Source organism: Xiphophorus maculatus, chromosome 16, assembly GCF_002775205.1.
Source record: "Xiphophorus maculatus strain JP 163 A chromosome 16, X_maculatus-5.0-male, whole genome shotgun sequence".
NCBI lineage: Eukaryota > Metazoa > Chordata > Actinopteri > Cyprinodontiformes > Poeciliidae > Xiphophorus > Xiphophorus maculatus.
In genome coordinates, this window is record NC_036458.1 from 25,515,000 (window position 1) to 25,536,933 (window position 21,934).

The 21,934-nt window shown below is 38.4% G+C and overlaps 1 protein-coding gene across 1 annotated transcript; it reads left to right on the forward strand.

The window, feature by feature from the left end:
- Window positions 1-4,802: 4,802 nt before the first annotated feature.
- LOC102221347 (cytochrome b561) lies at window positions 4,803-21,037 on the forward strand. The gene is made up of 6 exons (XM_005811237.3): window positions 4,803-4,909; window positions 6,339-6,546; window positions 15,083-15,181; window positions 15,277-15,380; window positions 17,939-18,096; window positions 19,018-21,037. Exons 2-6 carry the CDS (start codon window positions 6,342-6,344, stop codon window positions 19,208-19,210), a joined length of 759 nt encoding a protein of 252 aa, XP_005811294.1. The 5' UTR covers window positions 4,803-4,909; window positions 6,339-6,341; the 3' UTR covers window positions 19,211-21,037.
- The last annotated feature ends 897 nt before the right edge of the window (window positions 21,038-21,934 follow it).

A 21,934-nucleotide genomic window follows, 5' to 3' on the forward strand; every position in this document is an offset into this window, starting at 1 on the left:
CTAATAAACCCTGTTTGGCGGGACTACATCTCCGGTGTTGGCGTCATTACAATATGTAAAAAATGTTAGTTCAACTACAATATTGGTATTATTCACATTAATATTTAATAATGAAAATCTTAATTAGCACTAATAAAAAATCAGTAAACATGCAAGAGAAGGTTGTGATTTAGCTAATGTGTTTTTTGTTTCAAGGTACAAAAGCCTGTTTTTATAATTCATTGTTATGTTATCTTTTGAGAGATGCCTGTTTCCTTTTCTTTCAGAGAAATAAGCTTCTTCATTGAATGTGAATAATTTATTATTCAAAAAAATAAAGGGAACACTTAAACAACACAATATAACTCCAAGTAAATCAAACTTCTGTGAAATCAAACTGTCCACTTAGGAAGCAACACTGATTGACAATCAATTTCACCTGCTGTTGTGCAAATGGAATAGACAACAGGTGGAAATTATTGGCAATTAGCAAGACACACTCAATAAAGGAGTGGTTCTGTAGTTGGGACCACAGACCACTTCTCAGTACCTATGCTGTCTGGCTGATGTTTTGGTCAGTTTTGAATGTTGGTGGTGCTTTCACACTCATGGTAGCATGAGACGGACTCCACAACCCACACAAGTGGCTCAGGTAGTGCAGCTCATCCAGGATGGCACATCAATGCGAGCTGTGGCAAGAAGGTTTGCTGTGTCTGTCAGCGTAGTGTCCAGAGGCTGGAGGCGCTACCAGGAGACAGGCCAGTACACCAGGAGACATGGAGGAGGCCGTAGGAGGGCAACAACCCAGCAGCAGGACCGCTACCTCCGCCTTTGTGCAAGAAGGAACAGGAGGAGCACTGCCAGAGCCCTGCAAAATGACCTCCAGCGGGCCACAAATGTGCATGTATCTGCACAAACGGTTAGAAACCGACTCCATGAGGATGGTATGAGGGCCCGACGTCCACAGATGGGGGTTGTGCTCACAGCCCAACACCATGCAGGACGCTTGGCATTTGCCAGAGAACACCAGGATTGGCAAATTCGCCACTGGCGCCTTGTGCTCTTCACAGATGAAAGCAGGTTCACACTGAGCAGACGTGACAGAGTCTGGAGACGCCGTGGAGAGCGGTCTGCTGCCTGCAACATCCTTCAGCATGACCGGTTTGGCAGTGGGTCAGTAATGGTGTGGGGTGGCATTTCTTTGGAGGGCCGCACAGCCCTCCATGTGCTCACCAGAGGTAGCCTGACTGCCATTAGGTACTGAGATGAGATCCTCAGACCCCTTGTGAGACCATATGCTGGTGCGGTTGGCCCTGGGTTCCTCCTAATGCAGGACAATGCTAGACCTCATGTGGCTGGAGTGTGTCAGCAGTTCCTGCAAGATGAAGCCATTGAAGCTATGGACTGACCAGCCCGTTCCCCAGACCTGAATCCGATTGAGCACATCTGGGACATCATGTCTCGCTCCATCCACCAACGTCACGTTGCACCACAGACTGTCCAGGAGTTGGCGGATGCTTTAGTCCAGATCTGGGAGGAGATCCCTCAGGAGACCATCCGCCACCTCATCAGGAGCATGCCCAGGCGTTGTAGGGAGGTCATACAGGCACGTGGAGGCCACACACAATACTGAGCCTCATTTTGACTTGTTTTAAGGACATTACATTAAAGTTGGATCAGCCTGTAGTGTTATTTCACTTTAATTTTGTGTGTGGCTCCAAATCCAGGCCTCCATTGGTTAATAAATTTGATTTCCATTGATGAGTTTTGTGTGATTTTGTTGTCAGCACATTCAACTTTGTACAGAACAAAGTATTCAATGAGAATATTTCTTTCATTCAGATCTAGGATGTGTTATTTGAGCGTTCCATTTATTTTTTTGAGCAGTGTAGATCTGCCTTAGGTTTGAATAACTTAGGGTTTAACAGTCGGGCTGTGGGGGACCCAGATGGATGGGTTCACCTAAGACTACATTCGTTAAAAATGGCTACTGCTGGGACTACTACAAGTGCTTAAGTATATTATGATTAAGCACAGTTTGTTCTTCTGTTCTTCTCCACTCTCACTAACATCCCCAGTCAGGGGCGCAACTCCATATTTTTGAGGTGGATGCGAACATATCTTCGGCGCCCCCCCATATATCGAATGATGACTGAGGCCTGCTCTTGCTTTGAAATATCAGGTGTGCAGTCCAGTTCCACTGCAAAGTACTTAGAGGACTTGATCTTGGCAGATATTTTACTCAAAACACACTCTGATACTGAATCTAAAAATTCATTCTGAGTGCACCATGTCAGATATCCAGTGGTTTGTTTGGAGGCAGCCTTTCTAAGATGCTCTGCCAATGTTACATCATATCGTGCTATGAGCTCAAGGATTCCCATAAAATTTCCATTTTTAGGATTTCCTAACTGAGAATTTTTCCCCCTTAGTGGCAAGTTTCTCTCTACAAGGAAAAGTATGCAGTCGATAACTCTAGTCAACACACTTCTCCAGTGTGCTTTTTCAGCTGCCATGGTTTTCTGCAGTTCACTATCAATAGTTTTACCTAGGCGTAAGCGAGATGCCATTTCTTTCCACGTCAGATAAGCATTTATGTGAGAACTACTAGTTTCATGGTGCTTCAGTGTTTTTGAAAGACATCGCCAGTTATTATACCCCTCCACAAGGCATGTGTCAAGAACTTTAGCTTCACCAAAAAGCTTACATGCAAAACAATATACTCTGTTAGTATTTTTAGAATACAGTAACCAATCTCGTTCAACTTTCTCTCCATTAGACAGTAAACGAAAACAGTATGCTTTGGAAAAACACTTCTTATTCTTCTCTGATCCTGGATATGGACCATCAGAAACTTTCTGTGGGCCATTTACAACCATGTACTGCCTAAATGTGTCCCCCATTTTGTGTGGTAAAGGCCATTCAGATGGTTCTTCTGAATAAAGCCTTGTCTCGGCTCTCTCCTCTGCAGCTCTGTGCTTCTCTCTCTTCATCATCTAGTCCTCTCTGCTCTTCCTCGCCCTCATCTGCACCTTTCTGTTTCTCATTCTCCTTTCTCGTGGTTGACTCACCATGACTGCCTGCACTAATTTCCCCCAAAAAAGAACACAATCAAAGATGGTCATCAGAAACTCAAACCATCATGGTATATAGGTTTTTGTTGCTTTCCTAATGCCTACCTGTTCTCATCACTTGTCTCCTCTATCACTGACCTCATGTCTGTCTCCTTCATCCCTTGTCTGTGGTGTTCTCCACTAAGTCATGTGGTCAAAAAAGCATTATTAGTTGTAAAAATTACAGATCTTACCGTTTTTAAAAATAATGTTTAAAAATTTTTGCTTGAGATGGACTAGTTGCTCCCTCACTTCCACCTGCATTAGACCAACCTGTTGCCTTCCCCTGTCTGTCCTGATTCTTCCTCTTTCATCATCTTCTCTTCTTTCTCTCCACCATCACAGCTGAATGACATACATTTTGTGTTAAATAGGCTTAAAAAATACAGCAGTCAAACTACAATAGAAATTAAAGTTTAATTTAAATCATCTCCTTGTTGGATGACAGTTACTGATTGGACATTACATCTGATCTGACTTATCAGATACATCACAACACCACTGTAGTGGTATTGAATAAGACATTTAAACTCAAGTGTCCCCCTGCCAAAAAGGTTGGTAAAATAGGTCACCAACCTTTTTGAGTTTAAGGGCTTTAGTGACTCTGATGACTAATTTGTCTGATACACACATGAACTTGAACAACTCATCTTTAATTAAAGAATCCATAATACATATGAGTGAAAAAAATGCACCCAGGAGGGCTAAGTGTTGGACCATAGCTGGGCACTGCCGCCACAGCAGCTTTAGCTTTCCTGTGTTAATATTTCCTGAGTTTTATTTCGGTCATTCTTACTTAGTGCGCGGTTATGTGTCTGTGACAGGTTTATGTATCAGATATTAATAGAAATACAAAACAAATCGCGTCCCTTAATGGTTTAATAGGGGAGGCAACTTTTAACAGCCAAATATGGGACGATTCCGTATTAGGCTAGCTGCTAGCTTTAGCTAACTTTATTATTTACAACCCTCCTGTCCTGCTAATACTCTGACGGTACTTACCTACTATCTTTCAACCACATTGAAAGGCTTTTTTTCATCCCGCCAACATCTTTATCCTTCTCCCTTTTCCTTTTTCTGTTTTGCGCCCCGGACAGCTTTTTTTTCTGCCGCTCCATTTTGTCAAGTGCACTACGAGTGGTAGTCTAAAATGAAAAAAAAACAAAAAAAAAACGCGCCTGCGTACTCTTAGGGGCGCGTGCACAGCCACCTGTATGGGAAGGGAGAGCGACAGGAGGGGAGGTGAAGGAGCAGAGGGGCGCCTAATCAGTGCTGTTCCCCTGTTATTGATCATTTCATTCTGTTAATTATAGAAAATGCCAACAAGAAAAAAACATTTTTCGAGACTGGGTTTTGGCGCCCCCTCTAGTGCAGCGCCCCTATGCGTTGCATACCCTGCATACCCACTTTTTGCGCCACTGTCCCCAGTACTCTTTATTGCCAGGGCAACAAACCTCTCAGCACCCAGGATGTGAGGCATCAATAACCCCCCTTCTCCCCTCTTTTCCTCCACTCGTCCTGACGTTTCAGTCACCCTCTTGACGTAGTGATGACGTTTCACTTATTATTTTGTCTGTGAATTTGTGAATGTTATTATTTTGTTAATTGACACGTATTTTGCAACTGAGAGGTATAGAAACAGAATGTCACCATCATTTCCCTTAGCATTAAATTGATATTATGGTCACGTGGTTTGAGTCCGTGTCACGCCTCTAGATCACACAGACTCTCCCACCTCTGCGCTCACTGAGAGAAAGAGAGGAGGAGGAAGAAGGACCTGAAGTCAGGATTTGACTTCCTTAACGTATCAAAGCGGAGTAAGTCTCGTCGTTCTTAAGTCAAACTATATAGTGCTTCTTTATTTGGCATTTGGGTTTCGGTGGAAGTGGTTGATGTAATACTAAATAGAAATATAAGACACTCTGCTGATCACAGGTAACAGGTGAAAGCGCAATTCATTGGCGCAACAGTATCCTGTATGTTGATGCCATTTCCCTCAGCAACGCTTATTTTGGTGCTGCTTCTGGGCTACTAGAAGCAGCACCAGTAGCTCTAGAATACTAGGCTGTTTGCCGTGTCGTTGCTAATGGATTTTTAATCGCCATAACACGAGTCATAATTGTTTCAATCCTGCTTATTTCACGGCTTCTTGCAACTCTGTCAGCTGACACTTCCTGTTGTGTATTTTCGATGTCTTCAGTTGGTAGAAAATATGTTGATTCTCTGGGTATTGACTTTTACAAATAACCCGAAATAATGTTGTTTTTAAATTATTTTTTAATAAAATATCAAATATACCCCCTGACAATTTAAAAAGCAAATAAACAATCCAATGGCGTTGATAACGAAAACACAATTTAATTGAAGAATAACTTTCTAGTGATTATGAAATTAAATGAAATGACACTTTCACTTTGAGTGTCCAGCACTTTTCTGGACACTCAAAGATATGAAAGAGGATTAGAACCAAGAGGAAAAAAATAATTCTGACGTTTTTCTCAGAATTCTGACTTTTTGTATGTGGGTGTCTCTCAATAATTTGCACTTATTTTATATCTACACTGGTGAGTACTCTTATGTTATTTTTAATACAATGGCTTTAGTGTTATCTTTTATATTGAGTAACTAATGTGTAACATAGGACTGTATTTGTTCTAAAAGTATGTTTTGAAAGTTGGGTCACTCTAATGGCCATGTTATTTGCAATAACGAGGAATTAGAATTTATTGTTTGTCATTGTGCATATGTTCAATGAGATTTAAAGCCAGCTCCAAAACAGTGCAATGTAGGAAAAACTATACAAGATAAACATAAATATGATGATATTTACAATATCAAAACTGTTAAATTTATATATATACACATATAGCCATCATATAATTTGTGCATGTGGGCGTTCAGGGTGTTAATTGCTTTTTTGAGAATTTTTGTTTTGGTTTTGATGCATCTGTAGCATTTTTAAAAAAAGCATTAAAAATGCATTAAAAAAACAACATTATGTATTTCTCTTTTACTTCACACTCTTCTTTTTGTTGATTTATTAGATATCAATTCCCAAAATTATTTCCCAGTTTGTTGTTGAGATGTAATGAGTATTCACGTCCCTACGTGAATACTTTCACATTGCACTGTAGTGTCTCTGATGTCAGGTTTCATTAAATTGCTTTGTTCAAGTTGTGTGTTTATCAATGTCTGCGTCAACTTCTTGATGTAAATAAATTCTGTGTATCTGTTTCTGGCTCTCAGACTATGGATGATTTAAGCCCCCGCCATGGTGGCTCTGTGTTTGCGGGGCTGGTGGGAGCGTCGCAGGTGCTCGGCCTTGTGTCGGTGGTTCTGACTGGGGTGTGGATGGGTCACTACCGAGGAGGTTTTGCCTGGGATGGTTCGGCTCATGAGTTCAACCTGCACCCTCTTTGCATGGTGCTGGGTCTGATTTTCCTGCATGGCGATGGTGAGAAAACCCAGACATGTTTTACTTTAGTCCACACAGAATGCATCTCTTTCAACATGCCCTCATTTGATTGCATTAGAAGAATACTAAGAGCATCTTAAGTGATTAAGACCAGTGATTTTTCTCTCTAGAGCTTATTTATTCAGCATGTTTTAACAATCGAACTATAGGTTATACTTGCAAGAAAAACTACTTTCTTTACATCAGTCAGTGGTCATGGTTACACCTCACTTTGGATAGTAACTGAGTATATGAGGGAGAAGCTCCTCAGAGTATGATTTGGTGTGTTGCTGTGTGTCTGTGGTTACAGTCGCTAATGTCTGTTTAGCCTCAGGCTGCTGACCTGTTGAATTAGGAAAACAAAAACCAGATGCCTGTCAATCCCAAACTGATCGAGTGAGTCAGAATTGTATTGAAAAAAAAATATTGGCTTGTTCTGTGATGCTCTGACTGGTGGTAGAATATGTCAAATGGACAACTATTAGCTGTTCACTCTATAAATCGGATCTCTATGAAATTGTGGCAGGAAGAAAGTCAAAATAAGTTATTTTTGTAGTCCACCACACACCATGTACATGGCACAGCAAATAGGTAGAAGAATTTGCTCTGGTCAGATAAGAACATCAATACATTCTTTGGACTGTGTGTAAAATTATACTGGACCCTAAGGGATGGCGAGGAACCACATAAGATAAGATTCCCCACATAGATTTCTGACCTCACTAGTTGTTCCATTGACTAAATGATCTTATTTGGAACCCAGAAAATTAGTCAAAGTCAAAGTTTATTGATGCAGCACATTTACAACAGCCTCAGTGCTTCACAACACACAACATCACAGGTAGATTAATGATCAAATAAAAATAAAATTAAGTTTAGTAAAAATAATAAGACAAATATAAAATTGGCAGAGATACCAAAAGCTAATAGCATGAATGAAAACCAAACAATTTTAAAATTTAGCTGCAACAATTTTCTTCCCTCCTTTTCCTTTTTTTTCTTTAACTGGTGTTGAAAGCCAGGGAGAATAGATGAGTTTTCAGTCTGGACTTTAACTGACCGACTGACTGAGAAAGCTTAACAGAGAAGGAAACTGCTCCACAGAGAAGGCTCTGTCCCCTCTAGTTTTTAGCCTAGCTTTAGGGACTGCCAATAAAATCTGGTTTGTTGACCTTATAGCCCTGGGTGGACTGTAGGGCTGCAAGAGCTCACATATGTAAGAAGGCCCCATGGAGTTTAAACACTTAAAAGCAATTAATAAAACCTTAAATTTGATCCTAAAAGCAACAAGGAGCCAATGAAGGTGCGCAAAACCAGGGTGATGGATTCACGCCTCCTTGTTTTGGTCAGGAGAGGAGCTGCAGCATTTTGTACGCTCTGCTGTCACTGCAGGAAGCTCTGCTGACGCTACAGGGAGCTCTGCTCCAACCCTAAGTACAAAGAATTACAACAATCCAAATGTGATGTAATAAATGCGTGGATAGCCCTCTCAAAATCAGGCAGAGGAAGATAACTTTTTCTCTTATCAAGGGTCCTCAGCTGATAGAAACTGGCTTTGATAACAGCACTAATATGCTTAATATATTTAAACATAGGATCAACAATCACACCCAGATTTTTCACAAATGGACAACAAAAGGAAGACAGGGGACCAACCACGCTGTCATGTCCAGGGATTGCATTGACCAAAAACTAAAATCCCAGTTGTTCTCCTTATTTAGGTTAAGAAGATCTGCTCTTAACAATGCCTGTACATCCTGAAAACAATCCTTTATCAAACCTACAGCAGACTGGCTAAATTATTATTATTTTTTTTTTTACACTGTAGCAGTTATTAAATTTATTTCATTTAAAAAATTATTTATTAGCCCCAAAGTAAATTAATCCCCCAAATGTTGTTGTAACTGATATTATTTTAAAAAGTTTTCTTGTAGCTGCTGATGACTGTGGGCCAGAATGATCTCCTGTACCAGTCTGTGTAGCAGAGATTTGGAAGACATTGTTGTCAGTCTGAAGAAGGTGCTCAGGGTTGTCTGTGATGTTATTGAGTTCTTGGTACAATCTCCAGAGGTTCCAGAGCAGTCCCCAGGACCAAACCAACATCTGACTATTAGTAAACAGTTTTCAAACTTAATAGAAACAAGATAACTTTTCACATTAATCATAGCAATATGTTCAAGAAAATGTCCTCAGAAGATCACACAGAATGAGCTGTATCAGGCTCCCTGCCCATCCTCAATGAATACCAGTGAATTCAGTATGCTACTTTCTCTTGACGTAGTTGGTGGTAACACCATTTCAAAGATTTTATTTACTGTTTATCAGCAACTATATTGCATAATGACACTTTCAACTGGCAATTGTCATTAATTTCATCCTTCAGTAAAATGCAACAATACAATATTTGAACCAGTTAGGGTAAAATCTCTTTTCTTCTTTTCTGAATTTATGAACTAGCCAACTACTCCTTTTAATGCTTGTTTTTCCAAACTTTTTCATAAGTTGAGTTCTCTCCAAACTCCACAAATGATTTGACACTTCTAAGAGAATAACAGATTTTGTCAACACTGCAGGGCTCACACTGCAGCAGATCCCGATAATGGCTTTTTACTCAGACTACAAAACAATATGAATTATCCTGCTCAATCGTTTGGTGTCTGTAGCCCTTGGTAGTTTCACAAATGAAAATAACCACATTAGACCAACTGGTGCAGTCCTGAATTGCATTATGTCAATAAAGGAAAAGGTCAGTTAGATGTTAGATGGTGACTGTAATGGGGAGGCTGATGTGTGTAGTAAAGCCCCAGTGGCTTCCTCACCCAGGCATAAACAGAAATTGGAGCTATTGTAGTTACATTAGAAAGTACGTATACTATTCTACTCACAATCTTTCCTTCCTTTTTGTCAGAAGTCAACGTCTGAAATGAGCTAAGTGGACATACTGTAAGGAAAGGAAAATGTTAAGGTTTCTGTAGGTGGATCTCTTGTTGCATACAATTTTTACAAAAAATATTGCCACTAAATAAACTCAGACAAACCTACTCGTACAGATGCATCGTTAATTTCTTTGATAACCTAGTTCTTGTTTGCTCTGAAATGCAACACATTCTGTGGCTATAACACCAATGTATTTTGCGAACATATTTTTGTGATGACTCCTCAAATTTCCAGGTTAATGTGCAGAGTCACATTAACATCACCATTAACCACACAACATCAGAACAAGTTGAACTGCAAGAGCGCAGCAGAAATTACATTTTCAGTCCATTTAATTGAAAGAAAAGAGAGCATTATTAATTATTAAAGTGTCATTGACACAATAAAACTCCTTACATGATTTAAAAAGATGAACTACTGTGCTTTCAATCTGTGAAAACAAAAGCATTTTCTCTTTGAAAAGTGGATGAAGTTTCATCCACTTCATGGCGTGTTGGAGCAACTTCAGCCAGAGACTCTTTTTACTAAAATGTGCCACAGGAAATCATCTCTACCTGTAGCAATCAGATAATACAATGCCCAACTCTGACACTCTTCCCTGGACTAATTTATTTATAGATTTATTTATAGATCAATATATTTCCATGTGTATTCTTATTATTTTATTTATTTATGTATTTATTTGATATGTTTATTGTATATTAAGTTATATTTAAATTACAACTTATGTATATATTTTTATCAATTTTATATTGCATATAGTTAATTAAGGTCTACCAATATTTAACACTTTGAATTTAGTTCTCATATCTGGGGTTGTTTGACTTTATTATGGGTTTGCTTATTTCTGTTATTCTTCTTAAATTAGTCTTGTTCCTGTTTTCCTTTAGTTCAGTTGTTCTTAGTGTTTCTAATTATGTTTATTTCTTAGTTCGTCTTTGTTACTTTACATTTATTAGGTTTCTTTAGTCTAGTTATTATTTTGTGTTAGAATTATTTCCTGATCCCCTGTGTGCTCTCTCTCATCCCCTGTGCCACTTTCTCTCCTGAGAAAGACTGAGGAAAGGGATTTCCTCAGTCTGCCTCCTGCTCCCTTCACTCACACCTGCAACCTGTTAGATCATCAGTCTAGGTCTTTTGTTTAGCGTTCAACCTCCTCAGTATCTTTACAGAAATCGCTTACAACTTCTTTTGTTTTTTTTATACTCAGCCTTAGTTGTTTATGGTTTGACTTACCCTCATTATGTCACAAAATGGCGCCAGCGTTTGACCCAGTTACTACAGACGAAAACTACAACACTCTGCAATACTTTGGAATTTATAGTCGTCTGTGAGAAATATTTATTATTAAAAACTTTTGTGTACAAAGAATAAAATCACTGCAGTTCATCTTTTTAAAGTGGTTTTATTATGTCAGTGACATATTAAAGTACTGTTTATTCACTAATGAACACATTAAGTATTATTTGATGTTACTGTGTCGATGATAACTGAATCATATATTCACATATCATTAAAAGAATTAGAGACTGCTTTTGAACCCCTAATGAACTGCTGTAGTGAACAGATGAGTGACTTAGGGAAAACTGGGGCAAGTTCAGCCAAAGGGTACATTGAGCTACCCATTGTGTCTAGGAAATGGTAAAAAAAATATTGCTCATGTAGCCAAATAATTAGCTACAAGGCATCATTTATAGACGTCTCTGAAGGTAAGAACCTCGTGGGTAAAGAGATTAGACCTTTATTTCTTATAGTTAAAAATCATTTTTCAGTTTTGAAAGTGAATTTAGTCTATCATAAGTTTCATCATCAGAATTGTGCTTACACCATAATAAGTTGGGTTTTTTTTATTTGTTTTATATACCAATTGTTATGTGTATGAGTTAAAACATGAGGTCATAAACTTAAGATAAAATTGCATCATTTGAGGTAAGATGAGTGATTTAATCTCGCTTGTCAAATTGGTTGCATATACCTACTACTGGTATTTTGGCTGTAGCATACATATCTTAAATATTAAATCAACATTCTAAATGTAATGTACAAAAGGACTCATTGTCAAAAAGACATTTTTGAAAGAGAAATGCTATGACTGAGCAGCAGAGGCTAAAAGGATTTTTTTTTTCAAATGCCACTTTCCAAACATTAAGAAAGAAACTATGATTCTGAATGCTATAATATTGAAACAGTGATGTTTACACATATTCTGATTGTTTGAAAAGATGCACAACTTCAATCTGGAGAGACTCAGACGGAAAAACTGAGATTAAAAAGGTTTATTGACATGCATGATTTTAAAGTTCTTTGGGGCTCGGGCCCCGGCTGAGGACATTGAGCTGTGAATTGCAATAAGCTCGGATGAGCATTCCCGATGTAGGTTAGGAATGTCATCCCCCGGGACCCGACACTGGTGGTGGAGGTCGGTGAAGGATGCGAGCCTGAAGAGCCGGGAGAGTGGAGATGGAGAAGAGGTGGAGGAGGGTTGAGCACAGCTGGAAAGCGGAAGATGCCATGAATGGAGGTCCTTATCAACTGGGCCTTGGTCGGTGATTTTACGTGACGTGGCTTGGTCCAGCGTTGATAGGCCGGTGGCGATGAGCGGGACGCGCTGATTGGATGATGCAGGTGGGACTAAAGAGTCTTCCAGTTTGAATTTGCGCCTAGGCATCATATCCTGAAATATATGTAAGTTAGCGACCAAACTAAGTTTGCCTTGATTCTAAATATGAAAAATAGTTCATTTGACCCAACAGAAAACATTATGACTTTGGTATTCTGAGAGGTGTTTGATTTGTGTACTTGGCAGCAGGACTGTCATCAGGTGGCAAAAGTTGCCAGTGTTTTACCTGATGGGGTTCAGTGTTGCTCTTTGTGTGGTTGCTGATTGATTTGAGACTGTAATTATTACAAAGAGAGATGGTTGCTGATTAAAATAAGTGTTGTGATATCATCTAATTGCTGCCTTGTATCGGTGAATAAACCCTAATCTGACTTGCTAACCTCCACAGCAACTCAGCTGCAGACTGCTTTAAAGATCAAAGTAGCTCAAAGTAGAAAACTATGCTTTCCTATGGCAGTGCTAGCATCTCTGAAAGATTTAAATTGGCAAGGTGGAAATAAAAATAAGTTGATATCTTCCACATACAGCCATGAGGTCAAAAAATTATTGAAATGCAAAATAGGTTAAATAAAAAAATAAATAATTTTATCAGGATTAATATACATGTATGCACCTCAAGTTTGAGTAAAACTTTCACATTTATATCTACGAACATTGGGACATTTTGATTTCTTGAATTGGGGGATGTTTGGCTTTCCATACATGCTGAGGCTCAAACTTTTGGTTCAGAATTTTTAGCAATTCTTTACATGACATTTTTAGATTGGAGCTCTGAATGCTATGAGCATTCCTTCGAAGTTGAGGTCATTTGTGCTGCAATGAGCAATGAACAACCCATATGTGAGGTTGTATCTCATCCAAGGGAGTAGTCTTCCAAGATCACTCCAATGAGTAACTTCAATCTAGAAACTTTTTCCAATAATCCAGGTATAATGTGATGTATACAAGGCAGTACAAGGGGCTTTACATCATAAAAAACACAAAAATACAAAGACATCAACAATTGAAGAATTAAATTTTGTCAAGCGTCATCAATACACATCAGAGTATTGGTTAATGTTTCATTTATAATGTTTCAAATGCAACTCTAAACAGGTGGGTTCTTAGTCTAGATTTAGAGGAACTCTGTTTCAGCTGTTTAGGCAGACCTGTGACGACATTGCAGTAAGCAATGAAACTAAAGATAAACGCATGGATGGTTTCCTCTAGTTCTTACTGGGATATAGTCTTTTAACCCTAGAAATGTTTTTCAGTTGATAGAAGGCCACCTTTGTAACTGTCTTTATGCGGCTCTGAAGGTTCAGCTCAGATTTGAGCCTGCGCTCTAGTTTCCAGCTGTAGTAACTGAATTGACTCTAGATCTATGACTCTAGATCATTCCTCTTTAACTCCAAAGATATTAACTTGAGTTTTGTTTCTGTTCAGCTGGAGAAAGTTATTTCACATCCACACATTTATCTATTCTAAGTAACTGTTCAGTGCCTGGAAGATTCAGAGTCACATGGTGACATCATAATGTGATGCTGATTACATGCTGAGTACTGTATAACTCAGCATGTAATGTAATAAGTACTCAGCAATAAGTAACTAATCTTATTTCCTGTAATAACTTGAGATAGTGGGAGCATATAGATTGAATAAGAGGGGTCCTAGGATTGAGCCTTGGGGTTCCCCTCATGTAACGTATGCCTGCTTTGATGAGTTGTTTCCTATTGAAGTAAAGAAATTCATTTTCTTTAAGATTCAAACCAGTTGAGTTCTGGACTGGAGAGTCCGACTCAAGTCTCCAGTCACTTCAGCAATATGTCATGGTCAATACTGAGGTTTAACAGAACTAGAACTGTGGTTCTTCTACAGTCTGTGTTTATATGGATGTCATTGAACACTTGACTAGGCCAGTCTCAGTACTGTGGTAACCATGGAAACCAGGCTGAAACACGTCAAAGTGGGAAGCTATTTGACTGTTGAAACAGCATTTTCAATAATTTTGCTGATGAATGGGAGGTTGGAGATTGGCCTGTAATTTTGCAGTAGTAATTTGTTCAGATTGTTGTTTTGTCTATCAGTGGTTTGATAATTGCTGTTTTAAAGCCTGAGGGAAAACACCTGATGAGAGGAATGAGTTTACTATTTGGATCAGATCATTTACAATGACAGGCAGAACTTAAGAAAAGTTGTAGATAGGATATCAAGACAGCAAGAACTTGAGCTTAATTGATTTATAATTTCTTCTAAGCTTTTACAGCTGAGTAGCTGAAATAAAGTCATTTTTTTCTGCATTTGTTATGTCTGGGCATAGCATTGGTACTGGATTTAGTGTTGATTATTAATCCTCTGCTTTTCTTATTTTTTCTGCAAAGTACAGTTGGCAAATTCATTGCAGGCCTTGTTTAATTGCAGGTCAGTCACTGGAGGGTTTGTGAACCTGTCAACTATTGCAAATCAAGCTCGAGCATCGTTAGTTTTTGTTTATGATTTCTGCAAAGAACGTTTCCCTTGCATGTTTTAGTGCTGAGTGATAGCTACACAGTTTCTTTATAGATTTCATAAGAAATGTGAAGATGAGTTTTATGCCATTTACCTTGGGCCCTACAGCAAAGTTATCTTGTAGATCTGTTTGTGCATTTCTTCATGGAGACTTATTTCTACCAGACACAACCTTCACGTTAATGGGGGTGATGGAATGGGTCAGTATCATTCAAGGTTTGGTTCAGGTCATGATTTTAAACTTCTTTGGGAAAATTACAGAAACCCAAAGATTAATGAAAATCATGCAGCAATTACAAACATTAATTCTTAACATGTTTCTGTGGTACACAGAAACATAAAAACATAGAATAAAATGTTGAACCTGCAAAACACAGTGTCACTTCCAAAACCAGTAAAGAAATACAAGCATTTGTATTCATTAGCAGATATAATAAATTTTAACCATTAATGTTATTCACTCCTGATGAAGACCTGTTTCTCTCTTTTTAGCCATTTTAGTTTACAGAGTTTTTTGTAATGAAGCAAAAAAACATGTGAAGCTGCTTCATGGCATTATTCACCTGCTCGCCCTCATCATCAGCATCATAGGTAAGAGAAAGTTGATTCAATAAACTTTAATATTGTAGGGCAAAATCATTACTTCCTGTCATGAAACTGTCCTGTAAAATATTGTGTGTGTGCAGGGGTTGTAGCTGTGTTTGACTTTCACAGAGCAGCCAAGATCCCAGACATGTACTCTCTTCACAGCTGGTGTGGCATGGCCACCCTAATCTTCTTCTGCTTACAGGTATAAATGCACACACTCACATGTGCAGTTTTGCAGTGCCTTGGAAATTAGATGTACTAATAAAGTGAAAAGTTTGGCATGTAATTCTATCAAACCCCCTGTAGTTTTACACCACCAATAAAATAGTGTACAACTGATTTCTTTTCGTAGTTGCCCAATGGCACTGATCGCAAATGACATCAAACATTTAGAACACTGATTGTAAAGAGGAACTTGGAAATTAGTGCCTTCTTTCCACACACTTGGAGTCCTCTGCATTTCAACCATTGCTTAAATTGCTCCACACTGAGCTTCTGTATGAAAGCAGGGTTTCCCCCAGTGTATTACAAGCCTGGTGGCTTGCCATGCTTTACTAGCCCCATTAATAATTTTACTTCCATTAATCTGGAGGCAAGCATCTCTGTTGCTCCGAGCTTTTCACTGTCAGAGCAAATTTATTCCTAAAAGATAAATTTATAGTTTATGCATTTAAAGCTGGGAGAACAAACCAATCGCACAACTGACGCTGCTGCACATTGCCTCCCGTGCTCCCGCTGCTTGATCTCTGAAGTTACCTCAGCGCGGATCGCGTGCGCCTCCATTCACTCAACCTGGACACAGGCTGACCTGTCTGGATATTTACATCAACCCCCTGTGTGGAATTATTTTTCTTTGGCGAACTTCACATCAAGGTAAAAGTTTAAAACCTACCACATTAGCTCTGGTTGTGCAGCTCTAGTGAACCGCAGGAATAACTTGTAGAAGTGAGCGGTGAGAATGATTTATCTTTGTGAGCAAAGAATTATGTGGGGCGTTTACATCTCAACAATCTGCCCAGTGTGTGGCTCTGTCTTCCCTGTAAAGTTTATGTATGTGGTCCCGGTTGGCCAGTGCGTTAGTGGTTAACGAACAAGCTCTTTCACTCTTTCCTAGTTGTCACGCTTCACACTGGCTTTATATTACATATATTTTTATTATTATTTTTCCAGTTATGCGATGCACCAAACCATACCAAAATTCTTTGTCCACTTAGTTAGCCAGAGTTAATGCGCACGGCCCATGAAGATCAGAAAAACTTGTCCCATAAACTCGGGCAACCAGAACAGTTTCTGTGGCGCCTATAAAAAACTCAACAGACACAAAATGGAAGAGCTACTAAAGCCACATTAGCAGTATTGAATTAAATCTCGAGCACTTTGTGCAGTGCAGCGGGTTTAACTCATCATGCAGGGTGGGTCCAAGGCTTTATGAGGCTTGGAGCAGAATCTGACTTAGGGGCCCCTCTTGTTGCTAAAAACATCAGCATCTCTAACAGCTTCTGTATTAGATTTAGTGAAACCTGGGAGAGGGGAAGTAGTTTAAATGGCCAACCTAAAAATAGTAAGTTATAATTGCAGCTTACTAATTTGTATTTGTGAACAAACAGACATCAGTGTCAAAGATTACACCCACAGCATCAGATTGTAGCTGTGGTAACAAAACAATTTAACTATGAATATTGTTCTTTGACCTTTTACAAAGTAAACTTGCCCGCTCCTTAATATCTGACGTTTAAATGTTAACCAATTTAAAATGTTTTAATTTATGCTGAAACCATTAAATCAAATTAGTAACACTGATAATCTCAATAAATAGATGTTACATTTATATATCTCTGGTCTGGCCCCCGAAGACCTGAGGTGCCTGATGGAGCAGCTGACCTAACGTGGATTAAACAGAAGTGCAAATAATTGATATTCATTTTAAGTGTATTTTTGATTTGTTGTTTTTAGGTGGGTTAGATAGCATTTCACTGGTGATGTTTTCCTGTAACATATAATTACCCAGTAGTATTTTTACTTTTCCTGTCTACTTAACATCTACTTAACAAAAACACGGTGGACCGCCTCGGTGCCCCGATCACCGGGCTTAGCAAGTTTTCTGGAAAGAATATTGAAACAAAACTCCCGGGTCATCTTCCAACGTCGCTATTCTGTTTGCACTTTGTTTGTCCGAACATCCAGCAATAGTGACATCATTTGTGATCAGTGCCATTAAAATCTTGAAAACAAAGGAACACAGCAGACAGGGTTCTGTTTTCAATTTGTTGCAAGCCGTCTAGGAACCATGTCTGGAACATGGTGTATGTTGTCACAAAAAGTAAACTTTCTGATCTAATGGCAAAACACAATTTTCCAAAACCTAATTTAGGTGGAAAGTGGGGATACACCATGAATATTATAATTACATATATAATTATATAACTATTTATTTATATGTAATATATAATTAATGTTTCTATATTATTTATTTAGAGACGAATGGGCAAAAGATGTCAGTATTTATGTTCATAAGTAGAATAAAAACACTACTACATAATTACTTACTGTTATTGCCCTAAATTATTAAAGTGCTTGAATCCAACACATTTTTCAGATTTTTTTTCCTTCCACTTCACAATAAAAAAAATCTTTGTTTCTTTGTTGTTTGTTCATCACAAAATGTGAAAATATTCAGGAATGTTTTACCAAGCACAGGCCTACATACAATACAGCTTAAAAGAAAAGCATACTTATTATTTATGTGTCTATTTATCCCAGTGGGTGTTAGGTTTGCTGTTTTTCCTTTTTCCTGTTGCATCGTCATGGTTACGAGCCACATACCTGCCTATCCATGTCTTCTGTGGGCTCACTCTGTTGGTAATGGCCATCGGGACGTGCCTTCTTGGCATCACAGAGAAACTCCTGTTCAGCATTACGTAAGTCTCTGTTGTGCCAATTATAGCAAGCACTGTCTTTGATTATAGAAGTTTTTTTTCCTTTTTTTTTCTTCAAATAAACAAGATGCACTGGACAGAATTTGTATACGCAGCCAAGGTGTTGAGGGAATCCGTATTAGGATCGCATCTCTGCTTTTTATGGATGATGTGGTCCTACAGGTTTCATCAAGTCATGATCTACAACTTTCACTGGAGTGGTTCACAGTCGAGTGTGAAGATGCCGGGATGAGAATTAGTGCCTCCATAGTCTCAAGATGGAAAAGAGTAGAGTGCCTTCTCCGGGTCGGATAGGAAGTCCTCCCCCAAGTGGAATAGTTTAAGTATCTCAGGTTCTTGTTTACGAATGAGGGAAAAACAGAGCGGAAGATCAGCAGGTGGATTGGAGCAGGGTGAAGAGAGAGCTGAGTCAAAAAGCAAAGCTCTCGATTTACCGGTTGATCTACGTTCCCACCCTCACTTATGCTCATGAGATTTGGGTCATAGTTGAAAGAACGAGGTCACGGATACAAGCGGTCAAAATGAGTTTCGTAGCCGGAGTGTCTGGGCTCTCCCTTAGACGTAAGGTGAGAAGCTTGGCCATACGGGAGGGACTAAGAGTAGAGCCGCTGCTCCTTCACATCGAGAGGAACCAGTTGAGGTGGCTCGGCCATCTGGTCAGGATGCCTCCTGGATGTCCGGGCCCCTCTCACTGGGAGGAGTATATTTCACCCTGAAACAATGTGTCACTGACCTTCCATGTCACACTAACGTATGATTGTGTGTTGGTCCGTGACATAAAATAAAACTTTAATGTGATATGTGAAAAAGTTAAAAGGGCATGAATACTTATGCAAAAATATAATGTTCCTGACTTGCTGCATGCCATCTTCACTATATTATAGTTTTTGTTTTTGTTCACAGGGATACATACTCTCTGTTTGCCCCAGAAGGGGTGCTGGCCAACATGTTGGGGATCCTGCTGCTGCTTTATGGGGTGCTGTTAGTTTACCTGATCACCAGGGAGGAGTACAGACGTCCCCCAAACCCTGAGGAAGAGTCTCTGTCTGTCCACTTCAAGAACCTGACTGAGGGTGGGGTGCCAACAACACCCTGAAGTTCCAACTGACACTGACACATCTGGACCTTTCTCATAAAAAACAATGTTTGTGTAAGCTGTTATTTTTACAAAGTATAAAATAATGAACAGAGAGCAGTTATGATTTTCTCTACCCTGAAAACAAAACTAATTTATTTTCACTTTCCTCCCAGCTACCTAGCTTTACTTAAAATTGTGTATTTGTGCTACAGGATATGAATGTTAATCTATTGATGCATTACACAGAATGACTGAAATATGCACGTATCATAAACTACATTTATAAAAATAGCAACAGTTGGTAAAAAAAAGGAGTATTAAAGATGAATTTCCAAAAAACTATTTATTTCCCTTTATTCATAGAAATCAGCTACTCCAAAGTTTTAGGAGAGATCCCCAAATCAGTATTTTATTCAAGAGAGTTTACTTGAAAATAGTTTGCTTATTATATTCAACTTGGGAAATATGACAGAATTCTGTCTTTATCAAAGCAGTTATAAACAGATTAAATAAATCACTCAGTAATGACAACAGCAGCAGAAAACACAAAAATAAGAATATTAAGAATAAGAAAATCAATCAATCAAATAAAATTTGTTCTCCACATGTCCTGTCAATGGGGAGCGGTCATCTCATAAATCTCATAAGCATTCTAAGAGGATATGTGGTGGTACACCACTGGGGTTTTGGAGTGTATAAAACATAAAATGAATTCCACACAGCTATGAAGCATAAATGAGAGTATTTTCATATATTGGGATGCAGAAATAGCCAAGGCACCATTCTCAGAACTTCCTAACTGCATGCTTTCAGTGTTGTGCCCAGACTGGGCAAACACTCATTTGCTACAAAATTAGCCTCTAATGAAAACCTAAAACACATATTTTCCTAAGCACAAATCCATAATCTCCAGTTTGAAGTGATGGATAAGAGACATTCCTCCAAGTATCTTACTTACTGTAAGTACGATACTTACTCCAAAACTAAGTATCTTACTTTTACTTAGTATCTTACAAACATATTTCAGTTTAAAAAAATCTGACTAGTTTGACTCTCACTGGCCTCTGTTCCAACAATTTCAGCTGATCTCAGAGTCTGAGAGTCAACACAATTTATTATGATGGATCTAAGATGTAAAAAATAAATGTTTGAACAGAAGGAAAAAGCTCTGTGTTTCATGCTCTAATAGATGCACAATATGCAACATGGTCTTATAAAATCTAACCTCAAGATCTGTGTATTTTAAAGATGGCTACATGAGATCCATTCAACATGGAGCTCCAACTTATGACTACTTTTTAGGAATGGTATTATGGAAACACTTTCAAGTTTAAAACCTTATCTTTTTAAAACTTTGTAATATCAGTAGCCACTATATGTGTATGTTAACACCTTTAAACTTAGGGTTGCCTTTTCAGTACTACGTGCCATTGAATGTGATATATGTCACAGAAATTCAATCACATAGTATATGGAAATTAGTGAGTGCCAAGCAACAACCATTAACAGCATTGAAGGAAACCTGAAACTTCTTGCTTCATGTGACTTTTAGAGTCAGATTTAACTGAAACAGTTATTCCTCTCTTAAAGCTCTAAACTTGAATGTTGTACAAAAAGTTCTCTGTAATTATATTTTGGCTCTGTGGTTGTAAATGTTATATGTGTATTCTGATGAAACACAATTAGTAGGTAAAGCTCATTTGTGTTTAGAATAACCAGTAACGCTAACAGTCTTGCCAAATTTCCACTGCTGAATGTTGTTAATCTTGATGTTCCACTTAACATTGTAATTGTTCAAAAAGAAGTCCTAATCTCACTATATAAAATAAAATGTGTGTGAAATGACTTGACTTCTTAGATGCAATTTAGGATATGGTACATTTATTCGAATGCAATTTTTAAATTTGTTTTGTTTTGAAGAATGTCCACATGGCGTTTGAACCAACATGTTTGTTCACACATATAATGCATTACTGACTTATCTGGGACATACCATTAAAGGAACTTCACAATACAATGAGATAGCATTCGCTCATTGTAAATTATGAAAATTAAAAGATGAAAATGAGCATTTACCGAATTTTGTGGCTTCCTGCTGTCTTAATGAATCTGAGACTGTTCCAATAGTTAAACTCTACCTTTTACGTTTGAGCTCTCTAAAAATCTGTTCTACTCTCATATCTTCACTAGGTTTCAAAGAATCGAGACCATAACCTGCATGATATCTTTGACCCTCATATTTAGTGTGCATGCTGAGACGGGGAGAAAGAAACCCCAGCAGACTATCAGTTTGAAAGGCCTTCTGCTCCAACTGACAGGGGGTTTCAATAGACAGAGCAGACACACACACAACAAGAACACAGAAGCCCTGGATTAGAGGTAGTTATTAGTTATATTAAAGATAATAAAAGGCCATCATTACTAATCAGATTGCAGATCACATTTTATTACAGCATGGACATGTGGCAGTATGTTAACACACACATATACTGTAAGTACATATATACATATCACTGTTCAAGTGAGTTGTTGCATTTAGTCCTCTCACTAGTAATGAGTGGAAGTGTTCCAACTGGACAGTTTTCAGTTTAGCTGTTAAAATGTGTTGAAGCATAACTTTCCCAACTGGGAGCTCCTGAGCAGTATGAATTATCACTGGCAGTGGTCAAAGATCCTTTACACACACACACACACACCCACATATATATATATATATATATATATATATATATATATATATAT